The 20,659-nt window shown below is 42.9% G+C and overlaps 1 protein-coding gene and 1 long non-coding RNA gene across 4 annotated transcripts in view; one reads left to right on the forward strand and one right to left on the reverse strand.

Annotated features, from left to right (window-relative positions):
- Nucleotides 1-1,235, forward strand: part of AMPH (amphiphysin) — a 183,361-nt gene extending 182,126 nt beyond the window's left edge. For both annotated transcript variants that reach the window (XM_033862882.2, XM_073809541.1), the window contains one exon: nucleotides 1-1,235. In XM_033862882.2, coding sequence (XP_033718773.1) covers nucleotides 1-108 — 108 coding nt within the window. In that variant the 3' untranslated portion in view covers nucleotides 109-1,235.
- The window catches only part of LOC141279509 (uncharacterized), a 24,983-nt gene continuing 4,478 nt past the window's right edge, over nucleotides 155-20,659 (reverse strand). The window contains exons 1-4 of one of the 2 annotated variants that reach the window (XR_012333875.1): nucleotides 14,207-15,699; nucleotides 12,753-12,856; nucleotides 5,617-5,722; nucleotides 155-1,613 (exon numbers count right to left, since the gene is read on the reverse strand). This is a non-coding gene — a long non-coding RNA (uncharacterized lncRNA). Of the gene's footprint in view, nucleotides 1,614-5,616; nucleotides 5,723-12,752; nucleotides 12,857-14,206; nucleotides 15,700-20,659 lie in introns of those variants that run through there. The other variant, XR_012333874.1, reaches the window with a different exon arrangement.

A 20,659-nucleotide genomic window follows, 5' to 3' on the forward strand; every position in this document is an offset into this window, starting at 1 on the left:
GATGCAGGCTGGCTGGTAGGCGTGAAGGAATCAGACTGGCTTCAGTACAGAGACCTCGCCACGTACAAAGGCCTCTTTCCAGAGAACTTCACCCGGCGCCTGGATTAGGGCCAAAAGTATTGTAGAAAGAGCCTGATTACTGGGTTTTTAAACCTTTGTGAAAAGCTGAAGAGTTCACTTTTGCTATGACACTCAGTGATTTGCAGACCAATGCCAGACAAAGTTTGGGAGGCTATGTCAATGAAGCATGTGTGCAAACAAATGTTTAGAGGGAAAAAAAAACAAGTAAATTAAGGAAAAAGTCTTCACTGGTTCCCACGTTCTTGCTAACAGGTTTGTCTGTGCTTTGTCCAAGCTGTGGAGACTTGTATACTCGACCCCCTCCCACCAGTTCTAAAGTAGCTTTCTCCAGACCAGAACCTTAATTTCTCTGCACCAAGTGTATGGTATTGAGTGGCTTCCCTGCAGAAGACGTGATGAATTGTCCTGTAATACGAGATTATCTATTCCCCTGTGCAGGTGTGAGCACGTGCTCTCTCTCTCTCTCTCCCTGTCACATTTACTGTGTTTAAAACGAAACTGCTGCAAAAGTTGTCACTGTTCTTTACCAGCACCTCTCTCTCTATATATATGGACACACAGTCACATGAGCTGTTTCTCATCACTCCTGGATCTATGTGTATGCACAAGGCTACAGATACATAGTTGCGCTCTCTCCTTTCCATTGTAGCTTTTAGCCTCTTGTGTGTCATTGATACATGCGTTGCTCTCATTCCGTCTGGAATCACAGTTGCAGTTTTGCCTCTGGGCAAAAGCAGCCATCCCATTGCCAAAACGGTGGACAGTATCTGTGTTCGGAATGTGCATTCTTCAGGATGCGATGACTAACGGCACGTCGGAGCTGCTGCCCCTTTGGAGAAAGCAGAGTCTGATGATCTGGATGTCCGGCCACCAGGACTGGAGGTGGGCGAGTGGGGATTAGCAGCTAAATTGTCTTAATTTCTGCCTTTCTGAGACTGGCTGGCTGATGATCGGGGCATTTCAATCCACCCCCAAAGAACACGATTTCAAAAAGCTCCTATATATTTCCACCTCTTTTTATTGATGCAACTCATCTTCACCGATCGTCCGAAAATAAGATATAGATGATGTATGCTGTATCCACAAGTCATCTGTAACGAGTCTGTTTTCAGTGCTGTGTCATTCCAAATAAACCTTGGGTAATCTCCAGCAATAACCTTGACTCCTTCTGATGATTCATTTGTTATGGAAAGCTTGTTTCATTCGGGTACACTGCTTGAAACAGTCTACATTGGAGTTGTTATTTGTGCAGAAATATGCTTGTTCCTCCGGGTTGTGCTCCACAGCCCGCCTCCCTTCCACAAACCCCTGCATCCCAGTCATTGCTGGTCACTCGGTGGTCCCTGCTGCCTGGCCATCACTACAGCACAAATAACAGCTTTCAGTGGAGGCCCCTCCGAGGTGCCGACTGTCGCTGCCCTAGTCTGTGTATCACAGAAATCTGACGACGTCCGTAATCAGCAGTTTCTTCTCACACCAGCCTCATTTTTTTTGGTTACTTTTCTTTCTGACATGTTTATGTTTGGAGGTACCTACAAAAAAATAGATTAGATGACATAGAAGAGTCAATTCACTGGACCATTGTCTATAGAAGAGAATTCTTAAAACCCTTTCAGTTGATTTAGACCCTTTTCTGCTAGTATAATTGTACTCAATATAAGCTGATCTAGAATGGGTGTTATTAGAATTTTAAATTTGGTATGTATTCGTGATTCATGATTTCATTTCTCCTGGTGGATTACTCACTTGGACGCTTAGTGGGTGGTTAAGTGTTGATAGAGAAACAGCTATTGTCGACCCAAGATTTTTCCAGGGGCTGATTTCCAGGGAAACTGGATCCTCATGAAAGGCCTTGACCCAGGAAGCCCTATCCTAGCCTCCTCTTCATCTTTTAAGATTTCTCTTACAAATCTAGTAGGACTCAGACCTTCAGATAGATCAGAGGACCTTCACAAAGTCAGATACGGAAGCCTATGGTTCTTATAAACATACACCTACTTGGCATGCCTGCCAATTCCACATATAGACTGAGTGACGTATATAGTTGCAGGGCAAAGCCCTCAGACAATTTGGATTTTTAATAATATCTCAGTGCCACCTGGGATGGAAAGGCTCCAGGCACCATGCTGTCACACTGCTTCCACCTGGGCCAGCTCTTTCTGACCAAGCCAGGACAGCTTTTGAGTGAGCCAGAACCCCACATCCATGGGCTTCCGTGGAAAGAGGATGCAGGTTCAGAATTCTGAGCCCTCTCATCACCTAAAAAAGCCCAAACTCAATCTACTAGAAAAACCCAGCATGGCCCCATGGTCCATTCTGATGGCCCATTCAAGAAAAAACCTTTGGGAAACTGCAGGAATTTTAAGAAATCGATGAGTTTAAAGATGACTGAAACTCAGTGCTTTATTTCACACAAAATGCATGAACACCTCAAAGCCTGAGAAATAACTGATTTGCCTTGCTAGGACTCTCCTGCTCTTTTCAAAGGAGCCCAAGCTGCTTTCTGGTTTTTACTTGGAACCCAACTAAAGACTTGATGAACGCTGTGTACCAGACCTCGGACATGAGCTGGTCACACAGTTGTCTTGGGTGGTGGTGTAGCTACTGTCTTCCCAGCATGATATATAATAGCATCCAAGGCCTAGGACTTGGATTAATGGCATGAGACATTGGTAGCTGCGTGGAGGAGATGTTGACCAGTATTCTCTTCGCAAACTTAGAGATCTGAGAGCCGTGCGCTTCTACTCATCCTCGACTCCACAGCAGGACCACGACTAGACAAACCTTAGCTGTTCAGGGCAGCCTTCCTCGAGGTATAGAGAGTGGGTTTGATACTTTTTCATAAGAACCAATAAAATATGCTAAAATAAGCTTAATAGCCCATCCAAATATTGGGTGGGTCAAAAAGTTCGTTTTACGGAAAACCCGAGTGAACTTTTCAGCCAACCCAAGAGTTAGTGGCTCATTGGCTATCCTTTGTTATGATTGCGTACTGGGAACACATACTGACTTTTTCCATTGAAGGGGTAATTGAGACACACCCCTTAATTCTATGCAGATTGAGAGGCAGGCTAGGTACCTTGAAACCCTTTCAAAGGCTATCTAAACTCACTTTCTTAAAATCCAGTTAATTCCCAGTCCCCTGGGGTCTCAGGTCCAACACTGAGGTTGCCTCATTTTTATAGGTTGGATCAAGGTCACGTGCTTATTCCTACTCCTCTGTACCCACCAGGGTGCGTCTGCCATTTGCTCTGGGAAAACACCTCCTGATGCCTTTTAGTGCCATGAAAGCCAGTGCAGGAGCGCCTGGCCTACGGCACATTGCCACACGGCTGACACCCTTACACCCTCTCCCTGTTAATAGATAGCATCAGATTCAGTGTCCTTACGCTCTGCTCTCCAAAAACCGGCCAGTGACCACCAAGTGATTTCTGCGACATCTGATGATGCCGCCAGACTTCTCCAAACTCTCTGTAAGGTTCCAAGAGACTCATTTTCCTTGTTTTCTTGCTTCTTCCAATGGCTGCTGGAGTGGGGCGGCGGGGCAGTTCAGCATGAGTCTCCCTCTCTCTAGGTCTGTACACCCGCTGTCCAGAGCATGTTTCCCTGGAGGGTCCCATTACTGCTTCCAAGTCTGCATGGTCATTCATTAAACATCTGTAAGGCTCATGCTAAGTGTCAGGTACTGTGCACTGGACCACATGGACTGAGACCTTGCGCTCAAGGAACTGCTCTCAAAACCCCGCTGCAGCCCACCACTGAGGGGTCCCCCTCTTCAGAGCTCTGGGCCTGGAAATGTGAGGTCTCGCCTCTGCCATTCCTTTTCCAGATTCCAAGCACCTGCCTTTGTTTCTTTTCTCAAAATGTCATGCAATCTTGTGCTTTAATCCCTGCTACCGCATCTGGGAGTGGTCCTTATCCCTGCCAAGGAAGGCTTTTGGTGCTTGTCATCCCACTATCTCCCTGCTTCCCTGCTTCCTAGTTTATCCTCCACTCCCCAGACCATTTACCTACACTGATGTCAAAGGGTTAGCACTCCCCTCTTGGTCTCCCTCCCTCCCTCCCTCTCTCTCCCTCTCTCTCTCTCTCTCTCTCTCTCACACACACACACACACACACACACACACACACACACTAATGAGGAACACTGTTGTATGACACGCGGAATCCCCATGCCTCTGCTTGGCTTTCAAAGCCCTGCATGTCTTTACCGATGCTTGTCTTCTGCTTCTGTCAGAGGACCTTCCTCACTGGTACATCCTGCCCTCCCGCTGCACCTCTACCCTTTGCTCACTGCACTGCAACCTCCTCCTGAAATGCCCGCCCCTCCTGTCTGCCTCTGCAATGCTCCCTCCCTCCAGGCACAGATTAAGTCCCATCTCCTGGACAAAGCTTTCTCGCCAGTTCACTCCTCTGTCCACACCTGTTCGGCTCATTGAATTTAGTGTAAAAAGGATATCAGTTAGCCCTTTGTTTCCCCCACTAACTGAAAACTCTCTACCAACCTTCTCAGTATTCCGAGTCTGCTCCAGGACCTTATACACAAGTGCACCAAGCAAAGGAACAAGGTACTGAGTGATGGATTAATTCAGGGAAGCCCAGAAACTCCAATCCCCAATCTGAAATTCACTATAAGAAAGTACCCAAAGTATATGGCCAAAAAATGGTTTGACTACAAAATTGAGAATTTCTATCTAATGAATGATGCTTGAGACAAAATCAGTAGAGAGATGATAGATTTGCTGAGAATATTCATGACAGCCGAAAGTCACAAAAGGTAAGTATCTTATAAGTTTAAGATACTTATATCTTTAAGATAAGTATCTTAAACTTATTCAAGTCAACAAAAAACTAATAATTAGTATTATCTTAATACAATTTTAATAATTCACTTATGTTTGTTATTTATCTTTGTATTTATAATATTAATAAATTACTTGTAATAGTAAGTATAATATACATATTATGTAATAATATACAGTATTATTATATATTATAGTATATTATTATATAATATATAGTATATAATAACTAACATTTATCGCATGTCTATTATTTACCAGACACTCACCTAAGTGTTCTGCAAGTATTAATCTTCATTAATCTGTGAGGTAGTTGCTGTTTTTCCCTTTTGTAAATGAGGCTAAGGTACAGTGAGTGACATGAAGGAACTTCCTCCAGGTCACACAGCCAATAAACAGCAGGGCCAGGCTATAGCCTAGGCGTCCTGGCTCTAACATAGGTTTGCCCCTCTGCTGTCCACCCTTCTTTTTGCTCTGTATTAAGGACTTGAATAGGCAAGGCTCTGGAGGAGACGCTTGAGTGGATACCAGGCATAAAAGGAGACCTTCAGCTTCCTAATAATCAGACCAGTGCCAATAATCTCATAGACTAGTGAGATACTGCTTGGTAGCCAGCAGGTTGGTGAAAATTAAAATGTCAGCTAACATAGCACTGACGGTATTTAGTGAACATGTGTATGTGTAGTCCCTGTGACCTACAACCCTGGGGTTTCATTCCCAGGGAATAGCTTACTCTGGGCATGAAGAGATCCTCTGAGGTGTCAGTCACTGCATAGCTGGGGATGGCCAGGAGCGGGCAGCAGGTGAGATGCTGGTCCCTGGGGGATGGATGCAGCGAGCTGTGAAGAGCAGTAAACCAGGTGAGCAGACAGATGTACAGACACAGGCAGGTAAGGTTGCTGTGCCATTTATATCAATGCAAAAATACATTCTTCACAAATGATACTCTAGTTTTCCCAGATACATCAGCTTGAAGGGCATAACAGATCGAGCATCTATGGAGGAAATGGAGTAGGGAAAGAAGGGAAAAAAGAATAAAATAAATAACAAATACGAAAACTATGTAACATGACTGGTACAGATGAATGGTGATAGTGTGTTCTACACTGAGAAATATGACACACACAAAAATGAGAATGAAGGTTAAAAAATACACAAAACCCAAAAAGCAATCAGAAAATATATACCATGGAGAAACTCAGAGAATGCTAATTCCAGGACAAGCCATCAAAACCTCATATTTGAGCTTTGAGACTTAATTGTCGACAACCTATCTCCCCTCAATCTCAAGAATGGTTTCAACTGGTAAATTAAGATCAGGTTAACCCAAGGGGAATTGGTTCATTTTCTTCAGTGGTTGTGGACAACCCAACTTTTTCCCTCTTCAGGGAAAATTCAGGTACACTGGCTACCAACGGATGTCTAGCTGGACCTGGCCGTGGTGCACTAGTCATGGAGTTGACCTCGCCTTCAAGGCAATGTTCTCCTCCAAGACAATTAAAGCAAACCCAGAATGAGAATGCTCCTGCATTTAAAAACTGGAGTCAGCTATTGACACAAGCTTTGGGGGTCTCTGTGAAATGAAAATGAAAGAAGGTGTGAGAATCTAGTTTTTAGCCAAGATGTTTTCCAAACCATAGTCAACTACCATGTCCCTCAGAGACAGGCATACTGAGTATGTTGTTGATAATCCTTTTGGTTTTTAAAAACCATGACACATTACAACACTTTAAAATTATAAATAAACTTGAAGCATGGGGGTGGTACAGACAGATGGCAAATTCTAAATATCCCCAAGAGAATTCTACTTTGTAGGCATATTTAGGTTTACTGAAGGTCTTCTTTCTTAGTTTCTCAACAGAGCCAGAACCAATTACCTATGATAATCAGCATAATTCAGCTCTGGGTATGTACTGTAGTCATGTGTGTGTGTGCACCTGTGTGTGCACGTGAGCACGTTGGGCTCTCTCCATGCCTCAACGTTTGCATCTTTTCTAGGTGCGATATTTGAGCATTTCCCTTGCACTGGCTTGGGACAAGTTTGCTGGAGGAAGTACTTTCTGCAGTGGTCAGGCTGGGTAACAAAGCCAGTGACTATTTATACCCTCACAATACACTTAGGAATTAATGGGGTTTTGCAAAGGAACCTACTCAGAATAAAAGTTTTCTAGAGCAGTTATTGTCAAGAGGAAGCAAACAACATGCATTATTATTACATCAAAGCCAACATGATAAGATTTCATCTTTTGCATCCTGCCACACGTGTTATTTCAACAACTGGAGTGTCAATTCAGTTCAGAATCACAAATTATTGGAATTGGAAGAGACCAAAAACATCACCCTCTCCTCTCATTTTGAGGCTGGGGAAATGGGGGCCTTGCAAGGAGGAGTCGCTTGCTTAAAAATACCAAGCATATTAGGAATACAACTGGAAAAACAAGTTTTCTGCCTTGCATTCCAGGGCACTTTCATTCATCATGCTGAGTCTTTGCTGTTAACAGACATCACTTACTGGGGCTCCGGTGCAGGGGAATATAACATGTATGACATATCTCCTATGGCCAAAAGGGGGCGCTAGAAGTTAGCGTAAGTGAATGCATCCAAATACTACTGCACTTTGTAAGCAGGAAGCACGAATTGAGAACAGATCCGCTGTACAGTAACCCCACAATTTGCATTAAAATGAAACAGTCCAGTGAGGAGACAAAGTAATTCCTGAATCATAAACAGCCAAACATGTTACTTAGGGCACAGGCTCTGGAGACTGGCTGACTTGGCTCAAATTCTTGGTGTGTCTTTATTCCCTAGGCAACCTCGAGTAAGTTACTTAACCTCTCTAAGCCTCTGTTTCATCTGTAAAATGGGCATAAGTATGCTTTTATGCTTGCAAAGGAGGGACAAGTATGTACAATGTTTCACACTCAATAAAGGGTATTTGTTATCATTTAATGGATCAATGATTTCTGTTACAACCTCAAGAAAATTAGGCTTTTTAAAAGGCCATCAACTATTAACGCAAAAGTGTTAGAAGAAATTTCTTTTACTTTTTGAGGTCAACCACGTTAATGAATATAGGTTCTTCAAGAATATCTTATAGTCTTTGTGTGTTGGTGTGTGAGAGTTATTCTTGAGTTTCCGTAATATTTCTGAAATTTTCTTCATGGTCCCTTGCATATTATAATTTTAAAAGACATCATATATATATATATATATATATATGTGTGTGTGTGTGTGTGTGTGTGTGTGTGTGTGTGTATATATGTGTGTGTGTGTGTGTGTGTGTGTGTGTGTGTGTATATACACACACACATATATATCACCTTTATGTATTGAACAGATGTTGGCACAGGCTTTGAAATTTGTTAGACTTGGGTTTGAATCCAGGCTCCATTACCTACTTCTTAAATGACCCTGAGCAGAATGGCCATCGTTAAAAAATCTAAAAATAATAAATGCAGGAGAGGGTAAGGAGAAAAGGGAACCCTCTTGCACTGTTGGCGGGAATGTAAATTGATACAGCCACTATGGAGGACAATATGGAGGTTCCTTAAAAGACTAAAAATAGAACTACTATATGACCCAGCAATCCCACTACTGGGCATATACCCTGAGAAAACCATAATTCAAAAGGATACATGTACCCCAATGTTCATTGCAGCACTATTTACAATAGCCAGGACATGGAAGCAACCTAAGTGTCCATCAACAGATGAATGGATAAAGAAGATATGGTACATATATACAATGGAATATTACTCAGCCATAAAAAGAAACGAAACTGAGTTATCTGTAGTGAGGTGGATGGACCCAGAGACTGTCATACAGAGTGAAGTAAGTCAGGAAGAGAAAAACAAATACCATATGCTGACACATATATATGGAATCTAAAAAAAAATAAAAAGGTTCCAAAGAACCTAGGGGCAAGACAGGAATAAAGACACAGACATAGAGAATGGACTTGAGGACACGGGGAGGGGGAAGTGTAAGCTGGGGTGAAGTGAGAGAGTGGCATGGACATATATACACTACCAAATGTAAAATAGATAGCTAGTGGGAAGCAGCTGCATAGCACAGGGAGATCAGCTCGGTGCTTTGTGACCACCTAGAGGGGTGGGATAAGGAGGGTGGGAGGGAGACACAAGAGGGAAGGGATATGGGGATATATGTATACGTATAGCTGATTCACTTTGTTATAAAGCAGAAACTAACACACCACTGTAAAGCAATTATACTCCAATAAAGATGTAAAAAAAAAAAAGATCCCGAGCAGATGAAATGTTTTAAGATTCTGATTCTCTCATCTGTCAAATGTGGTTGAATATAAGTACTTTGAAGTATTATTACAAGAATTAAAATAAGAATTAAATGGTACTTAAGACCAACTTAGATAGTATTTATTTAAAAAACAAACAACTTGACACAATCCCTGGCACAGGGTGGACAGCATAACCAGAGTAAACACCATTGTTCCCATTTACAGTGACTTGCCCAAGGACACACATCCTTCAAGTGGCAGTTCTTGGATTCCAGCTGTCATTCTATCTTTTCCAAAGCAATATAGCCTCACAGAATTACAGGGTCTCATGTTGGACTCTGCAAATGTCCCTATTTGGTGACTCTGTCCTGAGAAGGACCATCTCCCCTCAGCCCACTGTTGATGGGGTTACGTTGCTGTCTGTCCAGAGAGCCGGGGACCCCAGGCAGAGCCCCAGGACGGGACCATTCACCTGACAAGGAAGTCTGGAAGGCTGGCAGCCATGTGGAGTTTATCTGAGCCAGCAGTGTCCCCTCCTTTCGTCTGAACCTATCAGAACCTGTCACTTTCAAATGAAACCTTCTGATGATCCAGAGATTAAACCCTTAATTTCTTAAAAATACCCTAAACAGGTGAAATATCTTGGGGTTAGAGAAAGAAAACCAGACTGAAAGGAAACTCAGGAATCCAGAAAGAGGAAATCCTGTTTCACACACGAGAAACTGGGATTTGATATATCATCCAGGTAGCCAAGGGGGAAGACATAAACCTGAAATTTAAATGGAAGCAAACAAACTGGAATGGAGCCTCCAGACCCTGAAGGTGGTCAGTAGCACCCTATGCTGTAGGTGTGTGTGGGTAACTGAGCAGATGTAAGCAGACTGATGAACCGAAGTCTCTCCAGCTGGTTACAGAAGTTCTCTGTGGGCCCAATGATGCATAACCCAGCCCAGATCACCCTCCTTCTTTCCTCACCAGCTCTGGCCTGCCACCTCTCTGGGGTTATGGAAGATTTCTTTTCTTTTTTTTAAACATCTTTATTGGGGTATAATTGCTTTACAATGGTGTGTTAGTTTCTGCTTTATAACAAAGTGAATCAGTTATATATACACATATGTTCCCATATCTCTTCCCTCTTGCATCTCCCTCCCTCCCACCCTCTCTATCCCACCCCTCCAGGCGGTCACAAAGCACTGAGCTGATATCCCTGTGCTATGCGGCTGATTTCTTCTGTGAAAGGCAGTGGGAGAAAAGAGAGAATAAATACCACGATCACGGCATTGTCACCCCATCTCCCCATTAGACAGCTCTCCACGGTTAGATGTCCTATCTTTGCATCTTTATTACATCCAAAGAACTTAGCATAATGCCTTGCATGTCATGGCAGATTCATGAATACCGTTTGGAAAAATGAGTCCCGTCAGAGTTCTAAGCTGGCCGTCTGTGTGGTCTATAGTAAGCTGGAGGAGCTTGAACTACTGACTTGGAGAGGGTGTAATAGCAGGTGGTGAGAAACACTCCTTCACAATGAGGAAAGAGCCATGTCACTGTCACCAATAGGAAGTTCGACTTGATTGACTCAGCCAAGCCCCACTGGTCTGAAACTATTCTCAGCAGCGCTTCCAGGCTGTCCTGGAGGAGAGCACAGTTCCTGCAGACATGCCGTCACTGTTCCACGTGCTCGCTCTGACAGTCCTTGGGGCTTGTAAGTTGTTTTCTTCCCCTAATAGCCTTTGACCAATATTCTCTAATTTTGTCATTTTACAAAATTCCAAGGTTCTGGTTTATTTACTCTCCTCCTTTTTTTTTTTTTTTCCAGTATGTGTGTATGGTGCAGGTCATCTAGAGCAACCTCAACTCTCCACTACCAAAAAGCTGTCAAAAACAGCCCGCCTGGAATGCGTGGTATCTGGTGTAACCATTTCTAAAATGTCTGTATATTGGTATCAAGAAAGACCTGGCGAAGCCATGCAGCACCTGCTACACATTTTACCTAACAACACCGTCAGAAGGGACTCAGACGTTACACTGGGCAAGTTTGAGGCAGACAAGAAACCCGAAACTTCTACGTCGACCCTCACCATTCACAATGTACAGGAACAAGACGCGGCCACCTACTATTGTGCCCTCTGGGAAGTGCACAGTAGCAGACATTAGAGTCACGTCATTCAATAAATGATCCTTGGGGTTTTTTTTTTAACATCTTTATTGGAGTATAATTGCTTTACAGCGGTGTGTTAGTTTCTGCTTTATAACAAAGTGAATCAGCTATACATGAACATATATTCCCATATCTCCTCCCTCTTGCGTCTCCTTCCCACCCTCCCTATCCCACCCCTACAGGTGGTCACAAAAATCATTGGGTTTTCATTCACTATTGTGAGTTAGGAAACCACAGTTACCACCTGTATGCTTCTGTACAGTTTTCTAGATCAACTTTTATATAGGTGACTCTATGTGAAGTGGCCAAATCCTATATTTTCTTAGAGGAAGCTTTCAGAAGTATGTGCAAATAACCAGGGTTATGTTTTCAGGAATCATCTTGCTCTCAACAGGCTTTCCCAGGGCACCCATGTTTATTTATCTGAGTCAATCTCCACTACTCACTCTTATTTTCTGCCAAGATATATATATACCACGTTATCTGTGATATTTTCTTGTATGAGTCAATTTGTATTTCATTAGTGTTTTTTATGATCTACTTATCTCCTTGGATTAAAATAATGGATATTAGATTGAATGCTAATCATTTTCTCTTTTTTTGACCGCACCATGGCTGCGGGACCAGGGATCGAACCCAGGCCCTCTGCAGTGGAAGTGCAGAGTCTTAACCACTGAACTGCCAGGGAAGTCCCTAAATGCTATTCATTTTCCTAGAGGCTAAAATGTAGCAAACACACCATGATATAACCACAAACAGGGCTGACTGCAAAATAAATATATCAAATTCATGCCCTGGAATGGTGATATTTGATTTTGCACAAAACTTATAAATGCTGCTACTTATTGAGTCCAAGTCAAAGTCTACTTTGGATTGAGGTTTGGGGAGTCTTGCATTTTCTGGCTTAAGATTCCATTTATCCCACAATAAGTGTGTGACACTTTGAGCCAGGCGTTGTGCACAGCAGACATTGCAAATCTCATATGCTTTGTCAAAGCTGGAGGTCACTTCTGTAGAGCCCCCTTTCTGCTGCTGGGCTGCCACTCCCCAGTGAAATGACAGTCCCCAACTTAACTACAGTTCAGGGTTATAAGTCTCCCAGGAATGCTGGTTACTTCTAGCTCAGCTCATGGTTTATAATTTTTGTTGTTTTGCCATGATGAAACAAATATGATTTTTGTTTTCTTCAAATGTGATCTTATATAAAACAAATGAAAGTAGATTTGCTCTGGTTAAAAGAATGGAGGGATAAATAATTCTTAGGTTTGTCGTCTCAAATAGCTCTTACATTTTCTGATTCTTCAATAGTCGACAATTATCTGGCTACAGATAGGGTGTAGCCAAGCGGTGAAGACCTTGGCCTCTTGTATCCGAGAGACCTAGGTCTGACTTGGGCTCTGACATTTACTAGCTATGTGACAAGGCCGATCGCTGCTATCGCCCATTTCCTCACCTGTAAAATAGAGGTCCTCCTGGTTGTGTGAGCGTTCCTGAGATGACACATATTAAGGATTTGGTCCAGTGCTCAGTATACTGTGAGAACTCAGTAAACGTTAGCTAGTAACAAATGAAACAAACAAAGTAACGATGAGGGCAGCTATACGTACAGGAACACACACACACACACACACACACACACACACACACACACACACACACCTCTTTATATCCAGGTCTTAGCATCACATCTGTCATAGTGTGGCTGACTTACAGTTTAGTTAAAGAGAGATTAGCTAGCTATGAAGACAGCCTCTTGAGAAGCCATCCCCGATCAATTTCAATCTAAGTTTCCAATCACAGGTCCCTAGTACCCTTAAGGCACACACAGGTGAGACTGACAGTGGTCTTGCTTATGGAGCAACAAGCCTTATGGGAGGAAAACAAGTCTATATTTGGAGTCACTTACTCCTCCTGCCTTCTTCTTCAGGTTAAAGTGAACTTCATCAAGGACACTTTGGCAGCACACACCAAAGGCAAACCAGCCCTGTCCTAAGTAAACATTGGCAATTAAATGGTTCATAGAACATGGAAAGCATTTGATTAGCATGTACAGTACTGAATACAGAAGGGGCTCAATTAATGTCTGTTGAAGTGAGGTCTATATTTCCATTATTATTGAGGTGTTTGCATTACCCGATGGGTGGATGGGGGAATTTGTACAGATGGATGCCTGAAATCTCCTGATGACTTTGACTCAACTTAACTTTCTCTCACAGCTGAGGTGGGTGATTCACAATGACTTTGAGTAATAGAATCAACATTATATTATCGAATTAATGCTGAGTAAAGTCTAGGAAAACCTTAATAATCATAAATCATATCATATCATATCATCTACTGCTAACTCCCTGTACATACTAGTACTGTGGGAATAGTGATGTCTGTTCGCTAAGCGTCAACTTGGAAAAACCACAATTCTGAAAATTGCTAGGCCCACCTGGAAATCCATTTGATTCTTTTGTCTTGGGTGATCTTTACTTTCAGCCCTGAGAATGGGTTTAGAGCATCAGCCCAAGGTAGAGGAAAGGGTGCTAATTTGCAATGGTCACCTCTGGAGGTTGGGATCATGGATAATTTTTTTCTATGTCACTTCTGTGGCCCCTATATTGTCTAATAGACAACTTTTATTACCAAAATTTATTTTTAAAAAGAATTTGCACGTTTCATAATATTAAAAATACCTGGGAAACTTTTGAGCACTTAGAGAAACATGAAATTTGATGGTTAGAAAGGCCTGTAATGGGCTCTGTCTTGACCATTTTTTTTCTCCCCTCTTCTCTAACAACTTTTGCTTCTTTACAAAATGAAATCTTGTTTTCTCTCTTGATTCCCAGTGATCCTGTCTGGCAAGTGAGAGACAGTGTTAATGCTCAGGGTGGCTTATTGGGCTTAAATGTCTTTTTTTACCTTATTATAGACACTAAGTAGTACAGATAGTGCCAAAAATATGCAGTTTTCTTATTAACACTGTGCTATGACGTTCTTGCTTTCTTTACTTCTGTTTTGTCCAGATGCAGATGCCGTGATGAGCAAAAACTTCACACTTCATTGCACAGGAGGGGTTTCTGTCTGCAAGGTTGTTTGGCACTCCTATTGCCTGAGAATGTGATCGTCTACCTCTCATGGAAGGTTGCTAGAAAATCAGCCTCATGTGATCTTCACCTGGAGAGTAGGGAGAAGATAGACTTTCGACCGGCTGTCGACGCAGAAGGCTAACCCCTATGGATTCCACTAATGGGCACATTGGAAATCGTTGATTTCCATTTAATTTCAGCCGATGGAATTTGAAGTTCAAAGAAACCATGACTGTGTCACCTGACAAAAGCATTCCTTCCTTGGGCACTAGGATTTCCAAGCCCTGAGGAAATAACAAAGAAACACATGCTCCTCTCTACGAAGTTTATCAACTAGAAAGCACAGAATTTAATGATACTTTATCAACACCCATCCAGTTTCCTGTTTTCTTACTGAAGGAGCAGTGGCACATCCTGTTCTGTTAGGGACGGGATCTTAGTGGCTTTGTGAAAAGTGAAATGAAACAAGCTTGATGAAACCTTCTTCTTACTCTTCAACTTATATTACTTATTTGGGGGCAAACATAACCCACTTTATTTGACCACGTGCTTGATTTCTTCCTTTTGCTCTTCCAGATTGACTGTCCACTTCTCTTAACTGTCCTATATGCCTTACGAGTCAGACCTTCATGGACTAGGTTAATGGTCTTATCTCTGGTTGCTGTTTGGGAGACTGGAAAGTGGGCAGAGAGTGAGGTCAGGGCTCCCTCTCTGACAGGTGGCCTTAGATGGGCTGCGTTCTCCTCCAGGGGCCGAGTATAGTGACATCTAACTCATAGCCAGAAAGTTTATGTCCAGGAACCAAAAGGTGAAAGTGCATGTGGACATTCCTTTTTATACCAATTTACCCAGTGGAGGGATGTGTTTCGTCTGCTCACACCCTGGGAGTCTCTCTCCTCCTTTTCCTGGGCCTCTTCCTTATCTGCTGCTTATCCTTTTTGGGCACTCAGCCTGGGCAGACAGGATGTATGGCTACAAATGTTCATCTGTTCTTCACTCATGCTGGGAACGTAAATTTGTTTCCCTATTTCTCAGATATGGTGAGGATTTTTTAATAAAGTAAATTCCAGTGAGATAAGTCAGACAGAGGAAGACAAATACTTATGTTATCACTTATATGTGGAATCTGAAAAATAAAACAAAAGAATGTGAATAACAAAATAGCAACAGACTCACAGGTATAGAGAACAAACTAGTGGTTACCAGTGTGGAGAGGGAGGTGGGGAGGGTAAGATAGGGGGATGGGTTTAAGAGATACAAGCTATTATGTACAGAATAATAAGCAAGAGCACAGAGAAACAGAGCTATTGTTTTGCAATAACTTTAAATGGAGTATAATCTATAAAAATACTGAATCACTATGTTGTACACCTGAGGAAAGCATAATATAGCAAATCAACTATACTTCAAGAAAAAATAGAATTACCCATGCCACCAAAGAAAAAGTAATGTCTTATTTCTTGATTATTTTGCTTTTGGTTGGAAATGCTATTCCAATTGAAGCAAATGAAAATATTTAATAGGAGAAAGGAAACATATGTTTTCACTGTAGGGTATCCAGATATAACTTTCCATACCACACAGGAGCTGAAACCAAATCAGGCTTTTGAGGGTCAGATATTTACTTGAAAAAAAACCTTATTTAAGGTCAGTTATAATCAAAGAATTGCAACCACAGAGTAAATAAAATTCACAAAAGAAGATGAAATGGAGACCCAATATAATGGGCCCTGGGAACCTACAGTATCATTAGAGCCAAGACAATGAGCAAAAACACCCCTTATCATGACTTGTGACCACATCCTTCCCAACATGGAGCAACCTCGGTCCCAAGTCCAGATCTCAGCCCTGGCTAGACCTCAGCCTCAGCCTGCAGCACTTCCTGTGCTTCTCAGGTCGATGCCTCATATCAAAGGAAAGAGGAAAGGGAGTCTGATGGCTATCAGTTGTACCCCTACAGATGTTAATAACTGTGCCCCCAAAAGTCTGGTTTGACATCATTTCCTGTAGACATGGGTTCCTATTTAGAGAATATGTATGTTGAAATGACCTGATTATCTCAGAGAGAAGAAAAGGCAAGGTGCATTATTTCATTTCCCAGAGATTTTCAGTAATTGTGAAAAACTCAGGCCAAAGGTACTGACAATGAACATAACGGAATTTACATCCATTTAGCTCCCAATGGCTGCCAGATAATGTGTTAGATGTCATATGTGTTCAGAAGCTTATGTGACTAAAAACTCTGCAAATAAGCATGTTTCATGGAAGAAGGAATTGATGCTTAGACAGCGGCAACGATCAGTCCAAAAAAAGAGTCCGTGCTGTTTCAATTGCACTATTGGGCCACTTTGAATACCCTTAGTGTTTACTAACTTTATAAGAATATACTTTGGCATTTGTGAGCAAATATGGATTGTCCCAGACCTATCTCCCTGCCTGGCAGAGCCTGATCAGGACAGAATGAGTAGCCACTCAAGAGGTCATGGCTAGAAGGTCACCTTGGGGCACATCTTATAGAGCTTTGTTTCTGAACAGTCTAGGACCCTTCCCCCCTAGGGGAAGGTAAAAGTCTAAGAAAATCATCTATCTTCTATGTTTTATGAATTTAATTTAGCAAGAAATATCATAGACGGGGTACATAAAGAGGGCTCAAAACTCCATAGCCTGGACTTGAAGAACAATCACACTGTGCAATGAGGGTAATACTTTGGAAATTTGTAGGCAGCATATTTTTACTCTCCTACATAAATCATGTCACCTGTAGTCCTTCTTCTGTTAACACTAAACCATGAGGTTACCACCCATGGAAGGAGATAGTGGCTGTGCTCAGAAACAGCTCCCTTTTTGCTTCTTTTATTTTATCTATTTCCCCCGGGTTTATTGAGATAAAATTGATATACAAGATTGTGTAAGTTTAAGGGGTACAACATGTGGAATCAATAGTGGTAGGTTAAGTTCTGATTATTGTACCAGCCAATTGAGCGGAAGAGACCAGCAGGACAAAGAGCTGGAAGTTGATGAAAACACAAGGGGGGCGGGAGGATGACCATAAGAATTCACACTCCTCCTATGTGTAGTGATACCCTCTGGGGGACGAGAGGAAGGAAGAGAGAGGAGCAAAAAAGATAAAGGATGTGCCAAAAGGGACCAAAGTAACCTGAAGGAGACCGTTCTAAAATAGCAGAGACTAGGGCTTCCCTGGTGGCGCAGTGGTTGAGACTCTACCTGCCAATGCAGGGGACACGGGTTTGTGCCCTGGTCCGGGAAGATCCCATGGGCCGCGGAGCAGCTGGGCCCGTGAGCCATGGCCGCTGAGCCTGTGCATCCGGGTCCTGTGCCCCGCAACGGGAGAGGCCACAACAGTGAGAGGCCCGCGTACCACAAAAAAATAAAAAAAATAATAAAAAAAATAAAATAGCAGAGACTATTCTAAATTGCTAAGTTTAGTACCTTCTTCCAGTGTCAGAATGAGGAAGAGATACATCAGTTATACACAGTAATGATGCTCCCATACCACACACACGCACTGAGTGGTGGCATGTGTATAGTCTGTCACTGCGCCCTGCTCAAGGGTGCTTAGGGGTTGGGTATCCCTTCCCATGCCCACCCCCCATCTACCCTCAGGACCAGGGCTATGTTAGTCTCAAGAGACTGCCTTTTTCTAATTCTGCATAGGGGTGTGTGTCTTTTTTAATGAGTAAAAAGGAGCCTTATGTGCTATGGGATGGCCCTATTTAGGATGTAATAAGTTCATAGAATCATGTAGACAAGAAACAGGGTTTTAAATAAATTGACTCTATGAAGCTTCCTGGTCCAAAGGAAAGACAAAACGAGTCTAGGTAAAAAGAATCATCAGGGCTTCCTTGGTGGCGCAGTGGTTGGGAGTCCGCCTGCCGATGCAGGGGACACGGGTTCGTGCCCTGGTCCGGGAAGATCCCACGTGCCGCGGAGCGGCTGGGCCCGTGAGCCATGGCTGCTGAGCCTGCACATCCGGAGCCTGTGCTCCGCAACGGGAGAGGCCACAGCAGTGAGAGGCCCGCGTACCGCAAAAAAAAAAAAAGAATTATCAAAGAAGATGGCATAGTAGGAAGACCCTGAGCTCATCTGTCATGGGCACACCCAATTACAACTCTTTACAGAGCAACTGTAAATTGTTGATGAGAGAGACCCGAAGACTAGCAAAAGAGATCTTCTACAACTAAAGATATACAGAAGGAACCACAACAAGATGGGTAGAAGGGGTGAAGGTGCAGTATAGGCAAGACCCATAACCCAGGGTGGGTGACCCACAAGTGGGAGAATAACTACAATCTCAGAGGTTCGCCCCAAGAGGCAAGGGTACCAAGCCCCACATTGGGCTCCCCAGCCCGGGGGTCCTGCACTGGAATGACGAGCCCCCATAATGTTTGGCTTTGAAGGGCAGCAGGGCTTACTTTCAGGAGAGCCAAAGAGCTGAGGGAAATAGAGGCTCCACTCATACAGGGCGCACACAGAATCTCACAGGGCAGTGGCAGTAATTAAAGGAGCCTGGGTCAGGTTCACCTGATGATCTTGGAGAGCTCCCCAGAGGCAGGAGGCAAACAGAGCTCACCCAGGGGGCCTAGCCTCTGGCAGCAGCCGTTTGGGGGAGCTCATTCTACCACAAGGACACTTGTGGTGGCTAGTGTCATTCTGGAATCCTCCCTCTAGCTTATTAGTGCCTGGGCCTATGAGGCTATCAGCTGACTTTTCAGGAGAAAATTTGCAGGCAAGAAGAGAATGCCATGACATATTTAAAATGATGAAAGGGGGGAACCCAACAACCAAGAATACTCTACCCAGAAAGGATTTCATTCAGATTTGATAGAGCTATCAAAAGTTTTACAGACAAGAAAAAGATAAAAAGAGTTCAGCCCCACCAAACGAGCTTTACAAGAAATGATACAGGAACTTCTCTAAGTAGAAAAGAAACGGCCACAACTAGAAATATGAAAAATGAGAAAGCAAGAATCTCATTGATAAAGGCAAATATACAGTAAAAGTGGTCAATCAAGCAAAAGCTAGTAGGAAGGTTAAAAGACAGAAGTAGTAAAATCATCTATATCCACAATAAGCAGTTAAGGATATCTGAAATAAAAAGACGTAAACGTGATATCAAAAACAGTAAACATGGGGGTGTGGAGTATAAAGGCAAGGTTGTTAAAGTGCAAAGTGTTTGACCTTAAGAGATAAGCAACTGAAAATATTCTATATATAGATTGCTACATATAAACCTAATGCTAGCCACAAACCAAAAATCTATAATAGATACACACATGAGAGAGAAAGGAATCCAAACATAACACTAAAGACCGTAATTAAATCAAAGGGAAGAGAGCAAAAGATGAAGCAAAGGGGTGGCGGCCAGGCTCAGCGGCCACGGCTCACGGGCCCAGCCGCTCCGCGCCACGTGGGATCCTCCTGGACTGGGGCACGAATCCGTGTCCCCTGCATCGGCAGGCGGACTCTCAACCACTGCGCCACCAGGGAAGCCCTCCCAGCTTTTTAACGTGAGATAAGGCACCTTTGCCACACCGTTCTCATAGGTCAAAGTGAGATAATAATACCACTGACCCTCAAGATTGAGAAGTATAAATGAAACAATACGAAAAAAATATTTAGAACAGTGCCAGCAAATCCTCAGCAGATTTGCAGTAGAAATACCCTACCTACATCTTCCTCCTGTCCTGTCAAGTCACACGACACCTGGATCTTCCAAAACCCCACTTTCCTGCTTTCTTCTAGGTGACATGGTCAGGCAGACAGGAAAATGTCACTGCTGGGCACATCCATATTTTTCTCCCTCTGGGCTTGTGAGTTGCTCTTAAGAGATGAAATACATTCTTTATTATTTCCACTTTCTGTGTCAGATGTTTATGGGAATTTCCCTTAAAAAATTTTTTTTTTTTTTGTGGTTGGACATGGGCAGTTAAAGTTAGAGCAACCTAAAATGTCATCTTCCAGAGCAACAGAAAAACAAATAACATATCCTGTATGAAGAAGACTTTGAAAATATAGTTATACACTGGTATTTGCAGAAACCCAAGGAAATTATGACACATCAGATGTTTGTCATCTCAATAAAAACCCCAGTTTGAGTTCACTTAGGTGAGAAACAAAGCAAATTTGAGGCAAGAAAATTTTCAAGCGCCCAGTTCAATCCTTACCATAAACTTCATAGAAGAAACTGTGGCCACTGACTACAGTGCGGTGGGACCCACAGCACTAGAGGTGCCGACAGAGCCTAACAACTGCCTCTGACGGGGCT

The sequence above is a fragment of the Tursiops truncatus genome, chromosome 9 (assembly GCF_011762595.2).
Source record: "Tursiops truncatus isolate mTurTru1 chromosome 9, mTurTru1.mat.Y, whole genome shotgun sequence".
Classification (NCBI taxonomy): domain Eukaryota; kingdom Metazoa; phylum Chordata; class Mammalia; order Artiodactyla; family Delphinidae; genus Tursiops; species Tursiops truncatus.